Source organism: Lonchura striata, chromosome 5, assembly GCF_050655825.1.
Source record: "Lonchura striata isolate lonStrDom1 chromosome 5, ASM5065582v1, whole genome shotgun sequence".
Lineage (NCBI taxonomy): Eukaryota > Metazoa > Chordata > Aves > Passeriformes > Estrildidae > Lonchura > Lonchura striata.
The window spans coordinates 29,503,675-29,521,926 of record NC_140707.1 but is presented as its reverse complement, the minus strand read 5'-3'; the positions used below and the strand labels follow the sequence as shown (position 1 = coordinate 29,521,926).

The 18,252-nt window shown below is 49.3% G+C and overlaps 2 protein-coding genes across 5 annotated transcripts in view; one reads left to right on the top strand and one right to left on the bottom strand.

Annotated features, from left to right (window-relative positions):
- Nucleotides 1-6,103: 6,103 nt before the first annotated feature.
- LOC116183752 (uncharacterized) overlaps nucleotides 6,104-18,252 on the top strand; it is a 39,900-nt gene continuing 27,751 nt past the window's right edge. Inside the window, exon 1 of the mRNA XM_085582387.1 lies at nucleotides 6,104-6,235. The gene's annotated coding sequence lies outside the window, so the exon portion shown is untranslated. The remainder of the gene's footprint in view (nucleotides 6,236-18,252) is intronic.
- The window catches only part of LOC110484448 (GTPase HRas), a 41,230-nt gene continuing 29,217 nt past the window's right edge, over nucleotides 6,240-18,252 (bottom strand). For 3 of the 4 annotated variants that reach the window (XM_085581660.1, XM_021555069.3, XM_085581659.1), the window contains exons 2-6: nucleotides 16,556-16,709; nucleotides 11,806-11,984; nucleotides 9,414-9,573; nucleotides 8,591-8,715; nucleotides 6,240-6,551 (exon numbers count right to left, since the gene is read on the bottom strand). In XM_085581660.1, coding sequence (XP_085437786.1) covers nucleotides 8,596-8,715; nucleotides 9,414-9,573; nucleotides 11,806-11,984; nucleotides 16,556-16,666 — 570 coding nt within the window. In that variant the 5' untranslated portion in view covers nucleotides 16,667-16,709 and the 3' untranslated portion in view covers nucleotides 6,240-6,551; nucleotides 8,591-8,595. Of the gene's footprint in view, nucleotides 6,552-8,590; nucleotides 8,716-9,413; nucleotides 9,574-11,805; nucleotides 11,985-16,555; nucleotides 16,710-16,993; nucleotides 17,204-18,252 lie in introns of those variants that run through there. The other variant, XM_085581661.1, reaches the window with a different exon arrangement.

Below are 18,252 nucleotides of genomic sequence, written 5' to 3'. Positions count from 1 at the left end.
TGAAACACCACAGAAGAACAAAAAGAAAGCCCAAACACCACAGTATTTACTGTTACAGAAGCAGCCTGAGGATGCAGCTCTTGGCACACCTCCTGTGCCATTTCACACTGGATGCCAGCACAGAGATGCAGCACTGTGACCAAGGGTGAGATCCCCAGGCAGGAGTGAAGCAAACCAAATCCCTTCTGTGTTCCAGGTGCTCACAAGCAGCCTCATTGCACAAGCTGCTTTGTGTCACCCCCCCCCGCTCCCATGAACTTGTTGGCTCTCAGGCAGTGCCAGGTGCCATCAGGTTTGAACGTCTGCCACAGTCACTTACGTGACAGGCAGTGCAATGTTTAGATGTGGTATATATCCAACTGCTAAAACAGCATCCCTGTCAAGGAGAGAGCAGAAGTGTCCAGAAGGGCAGCTTCCCCAAGGGAAGGCAAGTTGTGCTAGGTTTGAGGGTTGTGTTCCTCCATTAAAAAGCCTTGGTTCACTTAGTTGTTGAAAAAACAAAAGGAGTAAGATACTGCTCATTGGTATGCTTGATCCCCAGACTCCCTGCATTTGCCCAGTTGTGGTCTTGTGGCTGTGGTACTCTCACCCTGCGAGGACCAGGGACAGGCATGGCTCCACCACCTCCTCTGACAGCATCCCTCCAGCTAATGCAGGAGCCACGGAGCCTCAAACTGGTGCTTGATGGGGCTCTCAGGTGTGGTTTTGGGGGGCTGAGCACCCACTGCAGAGTCCTTCCCAAGGGGAGGAGACCACCCCCTGGGACTTAACAACAGGTAAGCCTAAGCCCTTCCCTCTCTTACCAGGGCAGTGTTAAGACCTCGGGGTGAACATAAGCCATGCCTGTTGTCCAGCCTGAACTGAATGCCTGGCCTTCAGCTGCTGCCAGGAGCACCAGGTCATGGCATGCTCCCTGCAGCAAGGAGGTGTCAGCACGGGAGCTGCTCATGTCCCTGAGGGGATAGGAGGGTAGACAGCCCCTGTGTCATTCCAGCAGTACCCCTTGCCCCTCCTGTGCCCCCAGGGCCTGAGTGCTGCTCACAGGGGACAAAAAGGAGGATAATCCTAAAGCCCAAGGTTACAGATACCCATTTGATGGACAGCATTGGGACCAGCAGCCAAGTGAATGTCATAGATGGTGTTGAGGCTGCTGCTTAAATCCTAGTGGTCTTATCAGCTGGGGACTGGTCCTCCCGCTACCTCTTCCTGTGCAGTTGGTATTTGCCAATATTATCATCCCCCTTTTCCTGTCCTCACAGCAGCTCTCCAGCTCCCAGAGCTGGTCCCCAAAGCAGAATTGCAAACTCCCCAAGCTGTGCTCATCTCTGGCGTCCTGGCAGCCCCAGGAGCTGGGACAGGCAGGAGACCAGGTCTGTCCTCGCTGCTCACTGGCTCTCTGCCAAACCCCGGCTGTGCTCATCCCCATCCCTGCCCACCTCCCATGACAGAAAGCTCATCAACCGCTGCATGCCTCCACACAAGGCTTCAGCCAGTTGGCACTGAATAATTTATGCTAAGTGGAGCCTGGAGCAGAGAAACTGAGAGAGGGAGTGAGCAAGGCTTTATGCTACTTTAGGCTCTGCTCCCAGGATATAGGGGGAGAGAGATGGGTGTGCTGTGTCTGGCAGCTTTGTGCCCCAGCCAGTTTGGCTGGGCCTGGGAGTGTTCCTCTTGGGCTTGTTGTGCTGCTCACCTGCTGCTGTCATGCTCCTTGTGTGCTACAGGGGGGCCATGGCAGCAGTGGATGGGACTTGGGGAGCAGAGCAAGGGCACTCTCAGTCCCAGCAGCTCTTGCTAGGGCTGGTACTATGGCTCTCCTAGGCTACTGACCCTGTACTCAACCCACAGCAGGAGCAAAGTTGTTGAATATGGGGCCAAGCCTATGCCTTTTCCACTTCCCACCAGCTGCTGGTGGCCAGGATCATCGTGGCTGTCACACCATCCTCTAAGCAATGTCACCCCCTTCCTACAGCACATCCCATAAGTATAAAGCAGTGTATGGAGGAAATAACAACCTGGCAGTTTAAAGAGGCAGGTCTGACCACTTCCCAAACCATCTCCCAAATCCTACTGTCTAAGGAGCTGAGGAGGCCCACAGGGCATACACCAGCATACTCTTCACCTAGAAGGATGTGAACACCAGGAGACAACCAAACCACAGCTGAAACATCTCACCAGGAGATGGAGCAGGTGTACCCATCCCACGAGCATCCTTACTCACTGGCAGCAGTTACAAAAGAGCCCAAGATGGGGATGGAGAAGGCTTAGAAGGCACACATGAAGATGTGAGTCCAAGGGATTGGAGTCACTAAAGCCTGGCTATTCTTCCACACAGTAAAACAGGCTCCTCCTAAGACACAGAGAAAAGTAAACTAACTTCCAATTTTATCCAAAACTGGTATGAGGTCCCTTAGAGGTACCTGTGGCTACACAGGATGCAATATCACAAGCCCCTCTTCCAGCCATTCCATTGAGAGCCTGGACGATTCTGGTGCCCTGCAGGCCACTCAGCTTGGCCTCACATCAGAGCCCTGTTCCTGGAACATCTAAGCCTACAGACTTAGATAACCTCAGGCTTAGGGAAGCTGCTTCTTGAGTGGCTTTGCTTACCTTTATGGTGAAGGCAAGAAGTGATACAGAAGTACTGCTTAGGCTGGAAAGGTTTGCAGCACTGGCTGTAGTCCAGAAGGGAAACCTGGTCTGCTCCTCTACCCAGTCACACTGCAGGTGAGGAGGATGAGGCCAGCATTTAGGCAAAGCTGCTCTGCAATACTTAACCTTTCATTCAGCTGCCCCCACCACCACCCTCACATCTCAGGTCTCACTGCAGCACCGAGTCATTGCTGCCAGCTCCTGCACAACCCAGGTCTTTGCCAAAGCCCTCGGCAAGCACAATGCACTCACCTGCTTTGGAGTCACCCTCTCTGCTGGCTTAGGAGAATGCATCTTTAAGGACTTATAAGTAATTCTGGCAGTTGACTCAGCTGTAATGTCTCTGGAGCCCTGACCCCTCTGTAACAGGTGTGGGGCACTTGAATGATGTGAGAGAAGAACATGTATTATATGTCTGTCCTGAGACACCTGGACCTGACCAGGCTATAACAGACCTTGTCAGCTATTCTGTAATTTAAGTATGGGTTCAAAGGTGACACTCCTCCATCATGGGCTATGCAGTCTCAACATAATCAGTAGGATGCTGACGGAAGCCTTCTCACAGCTGGTTTTTATGCTGGCTGGAGATCCACAGCACAAGTTTAGTTCAGCTTTGCCATGGCCAGCTGAAGAGATCACAACAGCCAGAGATGAGCTTATGTACTCAAATATAGCAAAAAGCTCACTTCTGTGGACTCTTTTCCAGCTTCAGCTGTGCAACAGGAATAATCCTGAGCTCGTGCCTCTGAAGCAGAACTGGGGTACGCAACAAGCTCCTTGTCATAAGGGAAACAACTGCAGTGTCTGAAAACTTCATCTTCCAGTCCAGAGTACTTCTAGAACAAATGTGCCTTGAATAACTATGGGGAAGATTAACTCCAAACCCCTCAATTTCTTCTTCAAACCTACATCAGTGAAACTGTGATCCTGGCATTACTTTCAGACTTGTGAAGTTCAGCTAGCACATCAGAACACATCTTGAGCTCATGTACCGACCTCCTGCCTGTCAGGGGTCAGGAAGATGATGTCCTGTCCCCAAATCATCAGTGAAGAAGCCACGTCAAGAGTAACAACTCCACCCGAGAGAAATGATACAATCTAATTTTTGCTAACAGCAAAGATCAGACCAGATCATGCCTGATGTATCTTGATCTGTTGTGATTTTCCTCCTCCAACAAAGATGCAGTACGACAATACACAATTAATACGTGGTTTTTGGAGAAGATGTATGGTATCAAGCTTTTAGCGCCTCCTTTTGCTTCTAACCTACCTCCCAACTTTTAGCATTGACTTAAACAATGACCTGACTCTGGATTTCTTGTGACCTAATTACAGCAAAAAACGAACAAACTCCTGTGATGGTCCTGTCACTGACTAGGACTGTCTGACAAGCTTGAAAATCTTACCCTGAGTGCAGAAACCTCTCTGAAAGGGAGATGCTCTTACTTCAGCTTCCTGCTCCTCACCAAACTCTTCTAAGTAGTTTGTATTCTGGCCAGTGATGTTGTAGCATATCCTCACCGAGATGTGCCAGTTTCTTGGAACTGCAGCTATTGCCTGCCCTGTGAAGACACCTTGGCCCTGGCACTCCCTGGAGCTCCTCAGCTTCCTTGACCGCAGCTCCCAGTACTTGACTCCCATTGACATCTGTCTCCCAGCCAGAAATGAGAGGAGAGGACATGAGGGAGGTGTTGTGCCAAAAAGAGCTGACAGGAAAGGAATCAGGTAAGCAACAAATACAGTCCCTTGAGAGAGCCCCAGAGTGTTAATTCTCCTCTGAAGGCCTCCAGATAGATCTATCCCATCCTTCACCAAGGGCCTGGGGAAGAAAGGGGTAAGTGCTACTGCAGACAAAGAGCACCAGGTTCCCAGTGCAGTAATACTACCAAGCAGGGGCCCCCATGTCATCTTGTAGAAGGACAAAGTATCCCTGTCCTGTGGCCCTCAAGATGCTAACTTTAGGAACAACACCCATACTTCCAGTCTTCACACTTGAAACAACTCAGAGTAGGAGGTAGAGGCTCCTTGGAGTCTCTGGTCCAGTCCCACCATGTAACACCAGGTTCTGCATCTTCAGCAGTCCTCCAGCACACGGACAGACACTGCTGTAAACAGCACACCCAGCTAAAGGCAGGGCACTCTCCCCTTGGGCAACTTCTCCCACTCCAGGGACTGGTATCAGCCCTTCTGCGGGAACAGGGTGCCAGGCAGCTGCAGCCAGGGTGGGGGCTGTGCCCTACAGCAGTTCAGAGCAGGCATTTACTGAAAGCAAGCCATTAGCACAAGTCCTCTCTTGCCCAGGCCAAAAGCAAAGACAATACCCGCAAGGAGCATGGGAGTTGGATTCTGTTGCTTTAATTCTGCTGCTGCCTGGCATGACAGAGGATGGGGAGTGGGATAGGAGGTTGCCTGTAAGGATGCTAGGAAGCCCTGGGTGGTCTTTGCCTTTATGCTGGGGGTGACCAGGTTTCCTTTACTAGTTTTGCCATGTGACTCACATGCCACCCTTGCTGCTCCCAACCCAGTCCAACCTTGGCTGCCAAACCCAGCACCTCTTCAGGCCTGGGCTAGCCCATGCAGAACAGCTCCCTGCTGCACTCAGCTGGATCACCTTCCCCCTTTGATGCTTCTAATTCTGGATGCAAGGTAAATTAGCCTGTGTAATAGCTTGGAAAAGGGAAAGACAGCGAGTCTTTCCCTTGGTAGCTTGTTCCCAGCAAGACAAGCTACCCACTTCACTGAATGCAATACCTTGTCTTGGGGCTGCAAGTGAAAGGCACGTAGTTCAGACCTCAGGCAAAAACCCCAAAGGAGCAGAACTGAACAAAGACAGGGTTCCCAACAGATTAGCCCTTATCCAAAACACTCTTCCCCACTCGAAACTCAGGGACTGGAAGCCTGAATCCTATAGTCTTAGTTGCTGAGCAGCCAGACAGCTTCTGCACTGCAGGAGAGCCCTTCTTGACCAGTCAGGAAGCTGTGCACAGGTCAGACAAGGATTTGCTTACCTGTACATACTGGAGCAGCCCAAGGTGTATGTGCTACAAAGGTGTTAGCATACCTAGGGCTGGAGGGGACCAAAAAGTCCCCAAATCTACCTCTAGAGCACAACACATGATGGAGGTCATGTGCCAAAAAGAGCTGACAGGAAAGGAATCAGGGAAGCAACAAACTGGTACCAGCTGAGGTGAAATCAGCTCTCGAATCGCCTTGCTGATGCTTCTTCCCTTCCAGGCATTGCATCTGAGGCCATAAATCCCACAAGGACTAGGCTGAAAGCAAAGCATTCAAAGGGTGCCAAGGACAGGTTTGGACTGGTTGCACTCTTCCACCCTCCCAAAACTTTGGGCCAGCAGAGTTCCAGGTGGGTTGAAGAGGACATGATAAAGACTTGCTGGAGACAGAGACAAGATGTCTTGCCATGAGAGCTTGTGTCTCCCACCCCAATCACCTCCATGATCTACAGCATGACCTTGGTCTGTGGAGAGAAAATTTCGGCACCCTTTCCTCCCCACCATCCCACCTGTGATCCTTCTGGAGCACCAGCAGCAGCAGCCTCTGGAAGGAGGACACACCCATCAAGGTGATTTGTTGAGACAATCAAATAATAATTTACTGTGATTCAATCTGTGGCTTTGTACAGTTGCCGGGTTGGGAGGAGGTCAAAGGATAAGGGGACGGGGATTAAAAAAAAAAAAAAAAAAAGTTGCTTGCCGCAGACTTGGGTGAAGTGCGAGATAGTCCTTGGAGGGCCTCATGCTCCCCCTATCCTCTTCGTCCGGCTTCTCTCCCCCCCCCAATACTTCTCCTCTGAATCCGTTTGCTTGCTTCTTCCTTTGCTTCACCTCTTTCCTTGCACACTGCACAGTGGGAACCTCGCCAAGACACGGTCCAGACAGCTGAAACAGAAGAGGACACTCATGAGCACCCATTCCCCATCAGAACAAGCAGGGCTGTTCCTAGTACTCACTCCTCACATTTTGGGATGACCCTGTTAGTGCCCACAGAGCAAACCAAAAGGTTACACAGGTCTTAGAGGCCTGGGCCTGTCTCAGCAAAGCATCTGTACATCAGCTGAAGGAACAAGTCTTGGAGTCAGTGGAGTGATGGGTGAGCTTTGGGCACCTCACCAGACCTTCTGCCTCTTTCTAAACCTTGTGGGAGGGGGCACTGTTTGGGAAGATCTTTCCACCTCCTCCAGGGATGATGGGAACTACAAAATTAGTCCGGGGCAAATAAAGCCAAATTTTGTTGACCACAACACCACCCTTCTTCTCCCCAAATCCCAGCATATCTTTGCCTCACTTCTCCTTTTGTGCCTTGATGTTCCTCCCTCTCTGCTCTTGGGCACTGCAGCCAGATTAAGCGGGAGGTCAGGTTTCCAGTTTCTGTCTGAGCAGAAAAAGACAAAGGCAACTTGCAAGGTATGTTCTCTTAATAGAGAGAAGTGTTTCCAAGTGACCCTTTTCCAGCCCTTCTTGCCCAAGCTGGTGCTGCCACTGGGCTGTGACAAGGATTGGGCTCCTGGCAGTCAGTGTAAGGGAGCAGCACTGGCTGCCAAGCCCATGCCGTCAGCTGTGAGCCAGAGCAGGAAACAAGCCTTGAGCTCACATCCCCATCCGGAGGAAATGCTCCTGAACATCTGGAGGACACAAACATCTGGAAAATCTCCCTTAGCAGTGATAAGTGTGCTGGGCACAGCATTCAGTTCAGCCCCCAGCCGACCTCACACGCCTCAGCTGCGAGTGGAGGGGTGGGGTTCTGGGGTGGGTGTTTGCTCATAGGAAACAAATGTTGCCAGCACTGTTTTGTTGGGGATTTTTTTTCCTTGGGACTGGGGGACAGGAAGAGCTCTGCTGTGCTCATGGCCTCTAGCTCAAAAAACATAAGAGGAAACCTGCTGTTCATCTCCACCTTTATGAGACCCTCTTAACACCATCTCTGGATACAGTGCACTTCTCTTTACGACTCCAGCAGTTATTTAAAGGGGTGAAGGGCCAGTCCAGGTGCTTGGGAGAATCCCCAAAAGACATTCATGCACGCTTTTGTCCCAGTCAACCTTAGAGATAGATCTCCTTGGTGGACCTAGTTACTCCTCTCTAAACTTCTGCCATGAAGGAGTTTGTTACACAGCCAGATGTTCCCAGGCCTTATACTTAAAGCCAGACAGCACATGCAGGGACAATAATATGAACTCTCCCTGACTGCTATCCAGCAGTGTTTTAAATAAACTCATAATTTAAAAAAAAAAAAAAATGAAGGAAAGAAAAACAGGCAAGAACATAAACAATCTGAAAAATACTGTTTCTGGCTCCCAGCACACACAATTTATAAAAGCAAACAGCCCCCTTATGGCTAATTCTCAACATTGCATCAGTTCCAAATATCCCAGGGGATTTATCTAATGGTGAAAACTCTTCTGAGGAACACAGGACTTTTCACAACAAGACAGGTCTGCTCTAAAACTTTAAGATGAGGCAATTTATGTGAGTGCATGAGGAGGCAATGCACCCAGCCAGCTCTTCATCTGAACCCTTGTAGATCCAGTCGGGTGAGCATGCAGTGATCTGTACACCTTCAACACCAGCTTAACTCCTCTTTTAGAGCAGCAGCATGAGAAGAAGCTTTCCTGGGGAAAGCACAACAAAATATTATTTTTTTCAAATATTCTGTTGTATAGAATTCTGTTGCACAAAATGAGGGGGAGAAATAAACAACCCTTTCCTGCCACACACTTCCTCAGGGAAGTGGGAATTTTGACTTACCTATGTTTTCACAGAAAAACACTATATCGATCAGAAAGGTGTTTCATTAAACAATACCTGCTGCTGAAATTGATCCTGTTGCACTTGTTTGCTGGCTAGTGCATCTGCACTCACCTCCTGCCCTGCTTCCAATGTTTCCCCACTGCACCTCATGTCCTGCTTCCAGCACTTACCAGAGTCACGATACCACACATTTACAGTTCATGCAGCCGGGGCCGCTCTCATCCGGGGGATTCAGCTTGCGCAGCTTATGCTGCCGGATCTCCCGCACCAAGGTGTAGAAGGCATCCTCAACGCCCTGGGGAAAAAGCACGGCTTGAAGCAGCTGCCCACTCTGAGGGACAGTGGAGAGAGGAGAGGGCTCTGCTCCCCAGCAAGGTGTCTCTAGCACTGTCCAGCAGTGCAGATTGCAGAGTTAAAGGTACAGAACCAAGCTGCGAAGACTAACAGGGACCTGAGTGTGGCTCTTAAACAGAGAGCAAGTCTGAATGAGCAACCACGAGGATGAGGATCTCTGAAGTCCCTGAGATTCATCAGCTCTCAGCAGTCTGAATAAGGTCTACCACCCAAAAGAAAAGCCACTACTAGACCACTGAAGGTCTCAGTTCCATTTCTACCTCTGTGATCTGGGAGCTCCACATGTCCTTTCAGCACTGGTATATTCTGCCAAAATAGACCATGGATGAGGTTAACCAAGTGACCTGAGCTTAGCTGACTTGCAGTGACTCTAGAGGTTATTCCAGCGCCTTGGAGAAAGCCCTGAGAAGGCATCTTCTCTTCACTGCTGCCACAGCATGATGAGGCACTTCTCATGATGGGAGCTCAAGCCTGGACTGGGAGGGAACATCCTGAGGGAGGGAGCATTTAGCCTTGAGGAAGCAACTAAGCCCAGCCCTAACACCCATCTGTCTGCAAGGTGGTGCCTGCCCGTTCCTGCCCCTCCAGGGCAGCAATGGAGGAAAGAAAAGAGCATTTTGTTTAAAAGTCTCCTCCTACCTGTCTGGTTTTGGCAGACGTTTCTATGTAGGGGATCCCGTAGCTCCGGGCTAGGTCCTGCGCTTGCCGGGTCTCCACTGTCCGCGCAGGGAGGTCACATTTATTCCCCACCAGCACCATGGGAACATCATCTGAGTCTTTCACCCTCTTGATCTGCTCCCTGAAGGGAAGGCAGTGTGAAGAAGTGAAGGAGCAGGTCCAGAACACTCCCCACCAGTATCTTTGTTAAGATTTGACAGATACCCCTCACTCATGTTGAAAGCCTTGTGTTGAGTTTTCAGGAAAATGTAAATTACTATGGCACACAAGTAAGTAAACAACAAAATAGTTAAGGCACTTCTGGAAATTAAAACCAAACATACTTCTGCTCTTTAAATGCAACTATTTACAAAACAACTTGAATAATGAAAATCTATATTAAGACATGAGCTTAAGATAGTTTAAGTTAAATAAAAATGAATTCTCAAGCAGTTACCTGTGCTATTTCCAACATTTTAGTCAAGTAATCTCCCCCAAATGGGGGGAAAAAATAAAAAATCACCTGCAACCAGAATTTGCTGAGCTGATGAAGTGGCTTTTGGCAGCTGTAACCTTTTCTGCAGATGCACAGGCAGTATTTGCTCCCTTTCAGTTTAGTTCAGGTCACTCAAAGTTGAGAAACCAACTGGGAACTAAAAGAGCTGTAATGCTCACTTCTTCATCCCAACATTGGATCTAAAACTAGGTGGGCGAGGATGAGATCTATCACTTCTAAAAATCTTGAAGGCCATTATGTCCACCAAAAATCCATTCAATTCCCTTCTGATAGATAATAACTTCCTTTGTTTAATAAATCATTTAACTTAAGATGCAAAACAGCTTTTCTTTTTGTGCATGGGTCCAGAACATTTAACATGGTTTTAATTTAACAAATAAAAGATTTAAAATGCCAATTTCTGCATTTTAATTGAATCCAAATCTCCATCCAAAGGCAGCTGGACATTCACGCACAAAAGAATCAATCATCTTTTTCTGATGTAGTAGAACATAAAAATGAAGTCTGACTATATACACGATATGCCATAAAGCCATTTAAATGTTCTGTGTAACATCCTGATCAGCAAATGCAAGTACTAAATTTAGTGCACAGGCTACACTTAGCTGAAAAGAGATACCTCCAAATGGTTGCTAACCAGGGAGACCAGCAGTTCTCTGGGGAATATTCTTTTAAAAGTGCAAACACAAAGAGCACAGGCTAAAGGAGATGAAAACTAGTGATTTACATCATGATGGATTGAAATCAAGCCATCCTTTGAGCAATTCACAGGCACCAGCCCTAGTACAAGGATGAATGCTGCTCAATCCCTCAGGTGCTTTAGGAAAATCCCATCCGTTGTCCTTTGGTGCAGCTAAAAGAAGCCAAATTAGTGCACCTGTGCAGCTATTACACTCATCAGCCTTTTGATGAGACTGAAACCTCAGCAGCTCCAAAGCAGCACCTCTGACTATGGAGCAAGGAAGGGATGTGCCTGCCCTCGGAACAACAGGATTACTGGGACCCTGGTTTATGATGAGGGACTGGGATACACAGTCCCTTGTGGGCAGTGACTGAGCAAGGACAGGCAGAGCCGTCTCCTGCATCGTCTGCAAGTGCCTGCCATCGCAGCCAAGGCTCAGAAAAAGGCACAAGCAGAGTGATCCCTCCCTAAAGTAGCACTGGGGTAAACAGGAAAGATTCCTGCTGTGTTTACATCACCCCCTTGACTCTTCAGCTCTGCAGGGGTGACATCAACAGAGAGGAGAACTGGGATGGGTACTGGGATGGCATCCCTGCTTTGTCACCACTTCCCCATACATCTGCTTGGGCAAATCACCTCACTGGTGCCCTGACTCCCCTTCTGCTCCATCTTTGCCCCGGTTGAAACCAAGCTCCAGTGGGGCAGGAGTCTCTCCACACATGTGTGTGCAGCTGGAAGATCACAGCCTGGTCATGACCGTGGACAGCAGGGCAAGCAGCTCTCCCTGTCCTTCCCAGCCTCCTCTCCCACCTCTGGGGCCAGCAGAAGTCACTGAGATCGACTGTGCTAACAAAGCAATTCCACTAATGAGGGAGGGAAGGGAGGGGGGTCATACAGGATCAGCTCTCTCTTTAGTCACCATAAACACTTAAACATTACATTACCCGTCCCCAAAGGCCACAAGCAATCCCTTCGGAAGGGTTTTATTGGAGGCACTGACATTAGCCGTCTGCTCTGTCTCTTCCCTGGGGAATGGCCACTTGAGCTAATTGTCTTTGCTGGCAGTCTGTGCTTCCACCATGGGGCCTGATCTAAAAGGGTGGGCAGGAGAGTGCAGCAGCAAGGCCTCCCTTTAAATAGGGCAAGAGGGAAAGGGCCCTTCCCAGGATACTGACCTGTACTGGTGAATATCTTCAAAGGACTTGGTGTTGTTGATGGCGAAGACACACAGAAATCCTTCCCCTGTTCTCATGTACTGGTCTCTCATGGCACTGTACTCCTCCTGCCCTGCAGTGTCCAAGATGTCTAACAAACAGGTCTCTCCATCAATGACTACTTGCTTTCTGTAGGAATCCTGCAGGCCAGGAGAGGGAAAGAAAGGAGGATGCATTAAGGAGGGGGTTTGGATCTGGCTAAACAAGGGGACGCAGCGAGTGCATCCCTGGTAAGATGCCAGGTTATGGTCTGCCTATGTTCAGCTTCCATTAAAGAGACTACTCAATCTCTTTCAAGAATGGGAGGAAAAGGAAAAATAATTTAAACAAACCCAAAAGAAAGGAAAAAGGGAGCAGCTAAGCAGGTTTCTCCTTGTCTGTTAGAACCACAGAGAAGACAGCTCTCAGCTTGCTCTCCCCATTTCCAGCCCTGCCTCTGGCAGACCAGGTGCAGCTTCACCTCTATCATGTCGCATAGCCCTCAACAAGTATTTCCTAAGCATTGTTTAGTCTTAGCTCTAATTCCTTCTGCTGAGGATGAGGAAGGACACTCAGGAAAGGAGTTCTGACCAGCCAGGGCTTCCAGTCACATCTGTGATCTGCAGGCCTGGAAGGTGTTTAAGATAACCTGGAAATCCAGTGCCTCCAATGCATCGTAAATCAGGCACCAGAGGCAATACTGCCATCAGTAAGGTTTCAGACTGGGTTTGATGGTAAACCTCTTCTTTAAACATGAGGAAAAAAAATAAAATCACACTCTGAACAGGGTGTTTCCCACAACCAGTCTGTGCCCAGAGGGCTCCATGAGAGGTAAGAACTATCCGGGCAGGCCCTTTGAAGCTGGGAAGCTTGCAGCAAAGGCAATCATAACTTGTCATAGATGTGAGAAGGTCTGGAAATCACCCCGAGCATCCCACAAAAGGTTTCATTTTCACAGCAGGTTCCTCAAAGCACTGCTCCTCCCCACTATGCTTCTCCCTGTGCTCAGTCTCATCAGCAGCGATGCTGTGGGGTAGCCCTGCATGGAGGACATCACTCATCCCTCTCCAAAAGCCATCCCCTGTGGACAGTGCAGCATCCTCAGCTGTCAGCAAGAGAAGGAAGCCAAAACAAAAGGTATGAAAAAGGTACAAGTCAGCAATACAACCACACAGTGCTTTGCAGCCACTCGCAGAGGCTTCGGCTGCAGTTTAAAATTAATTCAAATGTCGGCTGCTCTTCCAACGACCACAACAATGTTATCAGATGAGCTTTGCAGGTCTGCAGACAAACAGCTGACACAGCAAAGGGCACCAACAGGACCAGCAGCAGCACAGAAAGGGAATGGGGCCAACATGGCCTCTATCCTTTGGTTCATTACAACATCGTCATTTGCTGGGGCTAATTAAAGTCTATCCTCACCTTGCAGAGAGGGCTGTGAAATCAGAGATCCAATCTGCTCTGCCACGACCTTCTCAGCTGTGCCTTCCCAAAAAGTGGACTGCTGACCCATCAAGAACAAGCATGGAGTGAAAGGCTGGCTTTCAGCCAACTGCTCGGAAGTCAACTGGCAGGCTGCCCTGTAGGAATGTGCTCCCATTTCTAATCAATAATGTATCTGGAGCCTCCTGAGTGCAAGGGGACCTGAGTGCCTTCTCTGCCCCACAAAGCATGCTCCCACCTCTGCACCTTGGCTTGAGACAGAGGACCAGCCTCTCAGCACACATGTTCACAGTTAATTGCCAAGTCCCCAATTCCAGGACGTTTCACCAGCACCCAGCACGCTGACAGAGAAGAGATCCCACATCTCAGCTCAGGCCATCAACAGGCTACCCACCTGGCCAGCCACCTGGCTTACAAGGCAGAGACATAAAGCAATCTTGCAGAGGATGCTTTGCAAAGGACAAGCTCTCCCCATCAATGCTTTGTGTACAGCTTAATTCAATCTCCCCCTACCCAGGAAGCTCAGGATGGCAAGCTCAGCTGCCCCTGCCACACAACCAGGTGACATGGCTGCCACTAGCCCACACCAGCACCCTGCAGCTTCAGCACTCCTCTGCAGACCTGCATGTCCCACCCCACCCTGAGCAGAGGGGAATGCAGCCAGACCCAGCTGTGAAGTGCCAGGCAGCAGAAACAACCTCTCTTTGGGGTTCAGACTCAAGATCCCAGGCAGATGCTGGGAGCATCCCAACTGCGGTGGGGACCAGGCCAAGAGGCCCATTTGATAAGCACTGCAGTCAGGATATGACCAGAGGTTTGGGAAGCCCATTACTAGCTAGTTGCTAAGAGCTGGAAGATGAACTGAAGAACTTCTCAACACTGTGAAACTCTTTATTATTATCCCTGCTTATTCACCATGGGACAATGCCAGTGGCATACCTTTCCTTGCTACCTTGGCCCTCCTGTTCCCAAAACAAAGGTCCTAAGGCACCTTGGCAGCCCAAGAGCTGGCCTGTCAGAGTGTGCTATAGTGGGGTGGACAGCGCTGAGTTACAGAGCCAACCATTTCATGAATCAGAAGAATAGGAGGGGAGCAGATACCCAGCACCCAGTCAGGACCTCTACCCCAGACAGGGGACAAACCTCCACACCTCCTGCTCTGGTGAACATCTTCTCAGTGCACCCCAATCTGCTTGCACCCCCCTTTGAAGCACAGCCTGTTCTCAATCCATGTGGGCAGTGGGCAACGCCTTTGCTCCATGCATGTATCATCTTTTTACCCCCTTTTATCCTGCTCGTTTCAGCATTGCTGTGCTGCTTGTTAGCTGGCTGAACAGTCTTAGTCAGCTCCTGGGCATGATCCAAAGCAGCTTAGTCACAGGAAGGTGGTTTGTTGGTCACATTTGGATGGCTGGCAGGTAGCTCTCAGTCTCTTAAATCCCCATAAAATGAAGCATAATTAAAAGGAATCACCTTCAAATGAATCAGTAGTTGGCTGGGGTAGCAGGGAAAGCAGGGTACAACCAAGGGAACTGCAAAGGCATTGGGGCTGGTGGTACCCGCAGGTGGAAAAGTACCAGGGGTAAGAGGGCTGAGGAGCAGCTTGTGGCAGCTTTTGGAAGAGGAGAAGAACAGAATGGGGCTGGAGTGAACAGTGGAGGAGAGAGCAGGCGTCTCCCAGAGCACTGCAGAAGTGCGTAGGGTGAAGAGGGTGTGCTGGGAAATGCCATGCAAGGTTTACATTCCCTGCTGCCTGTTTACATGGAGAAAATTCCCTGCAGGGTACGTACAGGGAGCAGGCAGCTGGAGACAAAAACCACAGGATGCCAAAACCCAACACATCGCTGTGTAAGAGTTGCCTCTGCCCACCTAAGGTCCAAGAGAGGATGCATCCTTGCAGGTGTCTCCTCAGGGAAGGTGTTCTCTATGAACACTCTTTTAACAAAAACAACCTGAAATGGGTTTCTGAGAAAAGTAGACAATACTACTGGGGACAGCCACATGAGGGGAGAGGAGCTGGGGATAAAGGCAATTGCATCCATAAACAAGGAGACTCAGGAGCCCTAAATTAAATTCCAGTCTCTGCCATGGATGTTCTAGGTGACCTTGGCCAAATGATGTAATACCACGTGCTTTTTAAGTGCTTTCTCTCCTTGCCGTCTGTAGGATTGTAAGACTATTTCTGCCTTTCTACCAAGCCTTGTCTTGCTTGTTTATGTAAGCTGTAAGCTCTTCAGGGTGGGGACTACACATACAACACCTACCAGAATAAATTTCTCATCCCAGCTGGAACCTTTAGCCATTATGATAATAATAACTGCAGCAACCACAGCTGTATTTAAACACATCTGGTAGAGAATCCTTTAGGACTCCAGACAGGGAGGTTGTTCAGGAAGCATGACAAAGCTGCAATTTGCCTTCCCAGGATGGACTTCACTCCTCATGCAGAGCAGTGGCTACTACCTACATCTCACCCAACAAAGGTGTAAGTCATGCAGAGGCTAATTAGCACATCACTAACTATGGTGAAAGCAGATGGAAGATGGAATGTATTTTTGAAAAATTAAAGAAAATAATAATAGCAGAATTTATATTGAAGACTGAATCCCCCTCTTCCCCCATACAGCCCATGAGGACCACACGGTCCCTGCCTGCTTCTTCAGGCAGGGTGCTGAGCTAGACAGGTCAGTGCTGCCATCCACACCGACTGAGAAACACACATCAGCCTTTAACTCCTTGTGAAGAAGCAGAGGCAGCACTCTGGGAGCCACAGCAGTTCAGCTGCTCAGCACGTCTTGCTCAAACTGCAAGACATACATAATACAACCAAGCTCTGATAAAACCCATTTAATCAGTAAGGCTCAAAACATCCTGCAGAAAAAGTCAATACATTTACTCTGATTTCACGGGAGGAGAAATGGAAGCACAGGCACAAAATGGCTCTTCAATTCTAAACCTTTAATCCCTCCCTATGTTGTCATCTCATCAGAAAGGAAGACTTGTGTTGCCTCTCAGTCCCTGCCCTGCTCTGCCTGTCTCTGCTGCCTCCCATGTCACCTCTCTTCAGCAGACACCACTACCCATCTGCAGGAGATGTTATGTCAGTCACTGCGACCTCTGAACACACACACACACACAGTGACTCAGAATAGCTCTGCAAAGCAGAGCAACATCCCCGCTCAAGTTCAGACTTGAGACCAAACTGAGCATGCTCTGGGTTGGAGACAAGGTGGAGAAAAGCAAGAGGAAAACATGCAGACAGACTGACCCCATGCCCAGAGCCACTTACCTCTATCGTGGGGTCATATTCATCCACAAAATGGTTCTGAATGAGCTGTATTGTCAAAGCACTCTTCCCAACACCACCTGCTCCCACCACCACCAGCTTGTATTCGGTCATCTTCCAGCTGACCCCAGCTCAGGACTTCCAGGAGCACCACCACCTGCAAGGACAAACATGGTCACTATACTAAGAGAGGTGACTTTAAAATGGGCAAAATAATCCATCAAACCAAATACAAGAACTCTGTTCATCCTGTGGTCTGTTGCAATCCTTCCGCCTGACCATCTGGATGCAAACTTCACAGGTTCCTTGAGCAAGCTTCAAGAGGTAGGAGAGCATTACTGATGAGGAAACAAGAGGTACAGGCTGTGTACATCAACTCCTAAAGCAACCAATTTAAGAAGTCTGGTTTTGCAGAAATGCTCAGCACCGTCCCCAGTTTACCTTATCTCAAGCTGACAATCTGAAATCTTTAGATCCTTGGCCAATGAGGCTGGGATGTCAAATCCCACAAGAGCAGGGGAAAAGGTCCAGCCCTGCTCAAATATGCTGTTATCTCCATGTCTTCAACCTCAAGGCTGTGTCAAACCTCAAACCACACAGTAGGGTTGAGAGGGTGGCACATCCACACCCTCTGCCTGTCCTCCAGCTAACGGTGCTAGTATTGTGAGAGGGAGGACTGCAGAAGGGGCACCCCTGCTCCCTGAGCTCAATTTGGCACATTCAAGTGGGGAAAGAAATGCTGGCACAAAAGGTGCTGAGTGACAATGATGGTTAGGGTCAGGATGAGCAAACCATACTTCTGCAGTACTGTGTACCTCCCATGGCTCTTCAGCAGCAGAAGATTCACATCCCCCCAGCTCCTCCCTTAAATTTCTGCTCCAAGTCTGCTGAGAAAGAGGAACTAACTCAGGAAGATTACAAAACCCCAACGGTTTAAATAGAAATCCACCCTCACTGGACTGCAGGCCCTGCCCACTGAAAGTCACTCTAGGGTCAGATACTCGTTCTCAGCACCATCTGCAAGCTCTGGGGAAGCCACCCAAAATGCAGCAGGTAGCAGGAAGACAAGCTCACAGTTCCCCTTGTCAGACACCCTTCAGTGTTCACAGAGATTAGAACCCCCTCCTCCATCCTCCCACCGCAGATAGTTAAATCACTCCACCCTCCTCCCCAGGCTTGCCAGCCCTGCTCCTAAACTGTGGAAGCTCCTACGAACTGTGCCAGCAAAGGCTGCTCTAGGCCCAGACCACAGCCGAGTCTTCTTCCATCCTCTGCATTTGCTAACACAGCAAAGATCTAATGGCAGGGAAGCCAGAACTTTCTGCCTTCAATCCCCACCTGACTGCAACCCTAAACCACCCAGACAGTTCCATCTCCTTCTTGAGCAGGGAGCAATCAGACACAACCACCTCTTGCCAAAGCCATTTCTTGAGCTGCTGTCTTGATAGCAGAAAGGCAAACAAAGCTCAAGCCCTTCTCAGCATCCAAAATCTGAAAGAAGGGCAAACTAGAGGGTGCAGAAGAGCAACCAGGTAACAAATATGATGCCAAACAGGACCCCTGGTTTGCTGTACTGGAGAAGCAGTTAAACACGATGGAAAGGTGGTGATGGTGGGGGAAATGAAGTGCAAATAATGTCATACCCTAGATGCCTACCTGAAAGTGACACTGCTTTCTCTGAAAGTCCAATGTGCCTCTGT